The 8,676-nt window shown below is 36.0% G+C and overlaps 1 protein-coding gene across 2 annotated transcripts in view; it reads left to right on the forward strand.

Moving 5' to 3' along the window:
- Positions 1-5,083, forward strand: part of DPP4 (dipeptidyl peptidase 4) — a 73,759-nt gene extending 68,676 nt beyond the window's left edge. For both annotated transcript variants that reach the window (XM_016146440.2, XM_016146439.2), the window contains exons 24-26: positions 1,923-1,995; positions 2,261-2,334; positions 3,956-5,083. In XM_016146440.2, the coding sequence (XP_016001926.2) occupies positions 1,923-1,995; positions 2,261-2,334; positions 3,956-4,057 (249 nt within the window). In that variant the 3' untranslated portion in view covers positions 4,058-5,083. The remainder of the gene's footprint in view (positions 1-1,922; positions 1,996-2,260; positions 2,335-3,955) is intronic.
- The last annotated feature ends 3,593 nt before the right edge of the window (positions 5,084-8,676 follow it).

An 8,676-nucleotide genomic window follows, 5' to 3' on the forward strand; every position in this document is an offset into this window, starting at 1 on the left:
ATAATGGCAGAGTGTATGCGTCGAAAGTGGGTAAAACATATCTCAGTAAGTTTCAGAATGAGAATATTTTATTCCACCTACCCCAACTGTTCCCACTTGCCTCTGCAAAACTAAGACCAAATATAGTGACTGATACAAGTGCTTAAATTTCTTTAATTTATTCATTTGATTAATATTTAGAACTGTGTTAGGTACTAAGAATAGATAGGTGAACAACATGGACAAATCCTTTTTCTCATGAATCTTATTGTTTAATGGGGTATATCATAAATAAATATCGATTGACTAGGTGAAAATAAATGAATGGATAGAAGAATGAATGGGGTAACATTGAGATGGATGGATGGATGGATGGATGGATGGATGGATGGATGGATGGATGGATTTATACCCAAATGGATTTATCTGGGACATTTCACCAGATAAAAGATTTTTTTAAGATGAAAAGAAAAGTATAAATGAGTCTTAGGTGTTTCTTTCTAAAGTTCATGAATACATTCTCAATGCGGATCAGAAATGCAATATGGCCAGGACAAGTGGGAACAGCATGCACTAGAGTTGGAGGGCGTCTGCTTTAAGCTTTCCAGGACAGTGTGCCCTTAGGAGCCTCAGTCAACAGAAACATGTTGGATGACTCTGTCCTTATAGTTGTCTCTTGATTCCTATTTCTGTGAGTGAGTAAGAGAAGTTATTCTTATTCCCATTTTACCAGGAAAACCAGGCTCAGAGCCCAGCCTGTCTCCAGGTACACAGTTCACTGATACTGAAGCTGGACTAGAATACAACCACTCTGACCTTAGCCCCAACCAGTTTCCTCCCAGACCACTAAGGCTTCCATCAAAAATATTAAGCTGTGTTAGCTACAAAGATACCTATAAAATACAAACCTTTGCTCTCACAAAGCTGACTTTGATTTGCCAGGATTCTACGGGACTAGCTGGCTCACTTTAAACCTGTAGGGAGGCTACTGGCCCTTCCCTTGCCCCACCCATAACAAGACAATGGAAGCAGACTCTAGCTCACCCCTTCCCACAGGCACTTAGATGTCTATGTGGCATTTTTACCTTCATCCCGACTTTGTAAAAAACATCTCCAAATGAAGATCAGATGGCCAGTTCCATGCTTTCAAAGGCTTTTTCATCCAAGACCCCACCCTCGTTCTGAAGTCCTACCTGACCAAGGCCACAAAGCAGTTCAAAAAGCTGACCTCCCAATTTTTGATCCTATTTCCTTGGCTGATTTGGAAGCAATTTGATTCGATAGCAGCATTTCCCCCAATACAGAATGAGGCAGACAACGTACTGATTTCCTAAGGCCATTCTTGATCTTTTTCACCCCTTTCTCCTCCCATATGTTACATTTGCCTAGGTTTTAAACATCTGTTCCACGAGAGGTATACTTGCTTCTCATTCAGAGCCTAGCAATGTGGACCAAAGTTCATATGACATATTGCAGGGTATGTTTAGTTGCAAATACTATGTACAGGCTCTTTGAAATGAAGCATGTATGGCACCATGTGACACATGGTTGCCATGGCAATACACTTTTTGGCTGAACTACAGCATAAGCCCATGGAACATACATTGATAATATGAGACTCTGCCCTGTGTTAATGCATAGGACACAGCCAGTCTGGGATCTGGGACTCAAGGGGGTTTGTATGCAGCATGGGTGGCTTGTACCCTTTTCCTGCATGTGCAGGGAAGATGTGGCATCCGTCCTTTCCAGTCCTGTCTCCCAGGCACAGGGCATGCTATGCATTCTGCCATGCACAGAGACAGCATTTGCTTGAATATCGGTTTGCTATATTTTGTATCAAAGGGGGCCCCAGCTGAAAACATTTTATTTTGTAAACTGAAGTGAAAAATCAGTTTATGGCAGATCTTTTTTTGAATAATGACATTCTTTTTTCCCAATTCCAGAATTCAACAGTCATGAGCAGAGCTGAAAATTTTAAACAAGTTGAGTACCTCCTTATTCATGGAACAGCAGATGGTGAGTTTCAGTTAATTAGACTTTTTAGTATCACAGACAGGTTTGCAATTTCACTACTGACAAAACAAAAGCATGAGGGGCAAGACTGTTACATTTACTTCAATAAAACAGTGTTGCTTTCCACAACTCACTTGTCTTGGGCTAAATGGGATGCTGAGTCCTGGAACTTCAAACAGTCCCTTTCTTCTTGAGCCTTTCCCACCCTTCCGTATCAGAAAACTGAAGCTGCTATTAGTGACTTTATGCTTCCTTTCTCTCCCTGCAGATAACGTTCATTTTCAGCAATCAGCTCAGATCTCCAAAGCCTTGGTGGATGCTGGAGTGGATTTCCAGGCAATGGTATAGCAAAACTTTGTGCAGTGGGAGGGAACTTGCTAGTGGGACAGAATTAAAAGAGTTATGTTTCCAGTGAGGAATTAGAGAAGAGATATTCTTGAGCCATAGACACAGTAATGTTCAATGATATTAGAGAGCTGGGGTTGAGAAACACAATATTGCGTATCCTGGGAGTGTCAAAACTCTGCTCTCCTGTTCATGGAATTGTTCAGTCTCTCCCTATTTTGATTCAAAAGTAATCATTTACTCAGTAGATGTGTGGCAGAGTAATTCTAAAGTGAAACCAGCACGATAATAGCTCAATTCAAATATGAAAATCCATTTCTGTCTAGTATGTATTACTAACCATTCTAACAACAGTGGGATATTAATAAGCAGCATGCTTCAGGTTTTGCAATTGCCATGTTACCTTTTGTTGAACAACCATAGGCAATAAACAATTAGGCTTATTTTATGAAGTTGGAAATCGCTAGAGCTGTTGTTGTCTATACAAAAGGTTTCTAGATATTAAGTCAAATTCATTTTCTGCACTAGACCTTCTCTCATTAAGAAGAAAAAATTATATGTATACACAGGTACACATATGTATGTATATGGATGTGTTGCACTAAATGTTTTTGTGTAAAATGCTTTCTTGTCTGTATTAGCTAGAAAAGCCTGCTTTTCCTGTCTTCTAACATACATACTTTTCTCTGTGCTCAATTCAAACAGTGCCCACTGTATAGGAGTGGGACTGTCCTTTGCTACCCGCTCCCCTCCCCCGCCCCAGAAAAACCCGATAAATGGCCTTCGAGTCAGAGTCTTATAAGAGGTTGAGGTTTATTTTTTACAAAGAAAAAAATGATACTTTAAGCAATTCTTAAAAGTTAATTTGTTACCATAATATCTGTTTGCTTAATGAGGTATGAGTTGATAAATTTTTGCCTCAGGTCATCATCTCTTTCTACAAAAATGTCAGGCACACAGATAAAAAACTGCAGTGAAAAATCTAAGTGTTTGCAAATAACACATTTGACTTTTGACTTTACTATGTTAAACACATATATGGAATACTGAAGTAGATTTTTCCAGTTCCTTAGTGATGTATATTCTTTAAAATTTCCTTTTAAACCCCTAATTATTTTAATGTTTTTATATTTAATATAAATATTATTAAAATGTAATTTATATTTTAATGTAAAATATAAATATTACTAAATGTTGAATATTTAATGATAATAGTTTATCTTACCACAGTGTAGGAGAAATTTGACACTAGATAACACTTAATTAAAACTAGCAAGCTTAATGGAATAAACATTCCCTCCTAAGCATCCTAAGTGTCCTTTGAGTGGAATTTTCAAGTGGATTTGGATATTTTTATTAAAATATACATATCTCTAAAGCACTTTGCAGTAAAGCCAAATCGACAGTGAGTTCTCCCTGTACTATCTGTAAGACAGAACAACATGCCCTGGAAAATCTCTGGGGGAAATAGATACCCGCTGTGATCACGTTTGGGTTTATACACTGATTAGGAATTAAAACGTTGTTTTATTCTGTGTGTACTCGTGAGAGCTCATGCAAATTGATTGGGAAAAGAAAGACAACTGACTTCCTAATTCTGACCTTTTTCTCTTTCCAGTGGTACACAGATGAAGACCATGGAATCGCTACCAGCACAGCACACCAACATATCTATACTCACATGACCCACTTCATAAAACAGTGTTTCTCTTTACCTTAGCACCTCGAAACAGCATGCCATTTAAGGCTTATTAAAAATCATTTTGTTATTATCTTAAAACCGCACTGTCAAGATGATCTTAAAAAAATACTCAAATCGAGAAATGTAAGGTTACCTTCATTCCCAAATTTCACATCTAGAACCCTAAGTGGAGACTTCTGTCTTCACAACAGATTATTAGCTTACAGAAGTTTGCATTATTCAGTCTGGTTTCGTTTATTATTTAAAATCATTTCTACATTGGTTGCTAAAACGATAAATATGAATTGTTTTTAGGGGAGCTTTGCATAGATTCCCTGGGAAGAATTTTCTTTTTTTCTGACTGGACTAGTCTGAATCTTGTTCTCTCTTTAAAGAAATGGCAAGATGTGTGCAATGATGTCACAGAAGCAGGGGTAGGAAAAGAGGGGGCAGGAAGAGAAGCTGGCCGCGGACGGCTGGGAACCCAAGTCCAAGCATGCTGACCCGACCAGGCTTTTGTCAGCTCCTCTCAGAGAAGAGCTGTTCATAGCCAGACTAGCACAGTTTTCTGAGAAAGACTACTCAGACTGTCTCAGGAAATCACATATGCAAAGTACTGACTTCTGAGTAAAACCACAGCAGTTGAATAGACTCCAAAGAAATGAGAGGGAAACTGCCAACAATGCAAAGCCCCAGGTGCCAGTTATGGCTATAGGTGCTACAAAAACACAGCAAGGGTGATGGGAAAGCATTGTAAATGTGCTTTAAAAAATACCAATGTTTCCCTCTGAAAGAGGCAGCTTGGAACTGAGATGTGAACACATCAGCTTGCCCTGTTAAAAAATGAAAATATTTGTATCGTAAATCCTAACTTGAAGGAGTCCTTGCATCAATTTTTCTTTTTTCTATAAGCATCTTAATTAAAAGAATATTTTTACTTCCTTGGACTTGTTTTATAAAATTGAAAAAAAAAAACCCTATAAATTCTTAAGTATTATTATTCCCATTCTACATACTGTAGAATTTCTCCTGGTCATTTAATAAACATGTCTTCATTTTTTCAGAGGTAATGAGTTTTGTATCTTGAATCAGATCTAAACCACATTGGCAGATGGACACATTTATCCAGAAAGGCTCTTGTTTATTTTGCTTGTTATCCCAGACTGTCTTGTAAACATGGAGAGAGTTCAGTTTTTATAAAAAATAGATACATAGAAATGTGTTAAATTAAGCAGTTCATTGGGTTTTCATCCAATACATATATAATTTCTGTTATCATACATATTATATATATATATAGCTTTTGAAAAATCAACTTAAAATAATTTGGGTTATTTATATAGCATATAATTTATAATTTTATGCCAGGGAACTATGATAAGGCACAAATTATAAGAAGAAATAATATCAACAATATCATCTTGGAGTTCTGATGGCTCAGAAATAATAAAAAGAATCAGTCAATCACTTAAGCGTTTGACTATTTTTGGTTGATATAACTATATTAATGAAAGCACAGACTTCTCATGCTGACTTTAGCCTAGCAAATAATGTCTAAATAACTGAGGAAACGTGATTTTTTTTTGCTCATTTGCAAAATGGTCTCATTTTTTAAAAAATGATTTTATAAATTTAAATTTAGCTTCATACTATTTACTGGAAAAAGTTATCCTGGACAGAGTGAGCTACAGCATGAATATCTTAAAATGGAAGAAATAGGAAAAAATCTTTTAATTTGAGATGGATGAGTGATATATAAGAATGGATGGAGAATTGTGAAATTCAGCTTCAGCTGTTTTCAGAGCATTTTAAGTCTCAAATCCCATTCATCCATTGGAACCATAAACTGACCTTCAAACCTATAGGGCTCTTGTCATACTTTTATTTCTTAATAGAATTTAATCATCATAAATAGCTAGACCAATCTTTTCAGAGTTCTGTATCCAGAAACAGTAGTTATAGAGCATATGTTCACATACCGGACTAAATTAATAGTCATAAAAACAAAGAGAAATTCTTACATCTAATTAAAAACCATATATTGTACAATTTTGGATATTGTACAGATGCTAAGGTCATTGACAGTATCAGATGTTAACAATATCAGATATTGTACAATAGCAGACATTAATTAATAAGACCCTTATACAATAGTAGATATTGTACTATATCAGGTAATATATAGATATTAAGACCATTGTATAATATGTAATATTATACAATGCCTGACTTGATATTACATAACTATTGTACAATATCAAAACTATATGAATTCATTGTTCCTTTAGTGTCTAAATATGTTAGATGTTTTCTCTAGAACCCTAGCGCAAATATTTTGCATAATTAGGGTTGCAAATGGTAATGATGTGACTGAAGTTAAAGTAGATTTCATTTGACCTTCATAGGAGAAGTTTTACTCTCCAATAAGAGTTTTAAATCAGCTTATTGGAAAAGGAAGTGAAAGAAATTGACAAATAAATTAGAGATAAACTTAATCTGAGGGCAAGCTTGAAACACACAGAAACTAATGATAACACTAAACTGTGCAGATTTGCCTGTCATGGACAGCTGCAGCCTCAGCAGGCACATGGATGCTAAGATTCTTTTCGTGAGCAACCTGTTGGAGTGCACCAGTATGCGTGAACACATACACCAAAGGAAGGGAGATCTATTCATATCTCTTCTATGAATACAGAATTCATTTAAGTTTCGACCAAGAGCTTTAGAAAAATCACTTTGAAAATTATTTTTGAACATTCTTTTCCGTTGGAAATCTTGCAAAAAAAAAATGATTATATACCTCCACACTTCCTTAAATAGCAGGCACAGAACATAACTCAATGCAACGTTGATGACTCAAGGCCACCACCACCATAAAGATCAATTACCATCACATCAGGATGTATGTCATTCTAAGTGTTTCCTTTCTAATTCACAGGTGGTCACTGAGGCTACCAGTTTTACTGCTTGACATCTGCTGCTTTTGCTCTAAGATGATGTGAGAATTTCAATTAATAAAACTACTAGATTTGTACAATATTTAAGATTTAACAAGCTCCATATGAAAAACATGCCAAAACACAAGAATGTTTTTTTCATAAAGTAAGAGAATTTTACCCTGCTGACTTTGTGAGTTCTTTTAGCAGCATCCGAGAAACTTTATACATACATTCTCAATGACCTGGAGTATGTATTCAGGATTTCTGAAGGATAAAGATGGTTGAGAACAAGAGACGGACATGGGTAATAAAGCATAACCTCAATACCCATGAGAAAAGATAAGAGTATGGTATTAATAATCTCAATGTCATGCTCAGTAGAAATTTATCATCTTTCTGCACATCACCTTTCTGTGATAACATTAAAATTTAAACTCAAGTATTTGAATTAATAAAAAGAAAGATAAATTCTTTACTGTTAAACTGAGAAGGATATCTTTTCTGGTGTTGCAGATTTTAAACTTCAATAAACTCAATAAAAGTTCTGATTCTACATAATCTTTCATCTGAACAATCGCCCCACCTTTGTCAGATACTTAAAACATATGTATTGCGAGAAATGTGACCCATCAAAACACCAAAACCCGAACTATTCCATTAAGTTTCTCCTATCCAAAGTCATGATATTTGTGACTCGCGAGCAAAACAAAAAGTATTTCATTGGGTAGGTTTGGCTTCCAATGTTAATCACAGAAATACGAATGACAAAGAAAATGTAATATACTGAGAAGAAACATTACACATCTTAACCTGATTCTGGTTGCCTAAGCTAGAATGAGTGCCCTGTTAAATGAGGAAGGCAGCCACACCTCGCCTCCTACTGGTGATGCAGAGTACTGCCAATGGGGTTCCATGGACATGGGTTGGAATCTCAGAGCCACCACTCATAGTAAACATTTTAAGACCAACACTTAGCCTCTTTGAACCTCAGTTTCTTAATTTAAAAGAAGTACAAAAATACCTACTTCACAGAGTTTGTGAAGATTTATATTATAAACTATGTCTGGCATTGCATCTTTGCCTTCCTTTCCCCTTTTCCCTCCTTCTATTCACAACTATTTAGCTTCTTCTCCTAGTTTAATGACTACAGAGAATACACAGGTTCTAACCGTGAAGCTCTGCGTCTGCAGGTGTTGAGCACACCTTCAAGAATAAGTATTTTTGTTCTCATACTGACATGTCAGTGAGAATCCTTTTCGGGTCTTTAGTCATTCTTAATAAACTGAGCAGCAGCATCTGCTGATAGATTTTACTTATAATTCTGTTCACAGCCTTTGCTGGGTGGATAAAAGAGCAGAACACAGAACTAGGCTCTGAGAGTTACCAAGGAGGGATAAAACACTATTCCTACCTTCAAGGAGCTTATAAATAAATGGAAGATCTAAGGCATATGGCGAAAATCTATGACTACACCTATACCAGACAGCAAAAGTACCTAGATACAAACCTAAATCTATGGTAAAAATGGATATAATGAATAGCATAAAAGAATAGGCAAGGAGAAGCAGTTTCTGGACCCAGATGATCCAGCCATTGGCTGAATTTCGTACTACACTTAGATTGCTTTAATAGTCTCAGGATCATTGTTGATACCATGTTTTTCAAATACAACCCAAAACAAATATAAAGGAATGCTCTACATAAAAAGATTTATAATAA

Source organism: Rousettus aegyptiacus, unplaced genomic scaffold (genome assembly GCF_014176215.1).
Source record: "Rousettus aegyptiacus isolate mRouAeg1 unplaced genomic scaffold, mRouAeg1.p scaffold_m13_p_2, whole genome shotgun sequence".
NCBI lineage: Eukaryota > Metazoa > Chordata > Mammalia > Chiroptera > Pteropodidae > Rousettus > Rousettus aegyptiacus.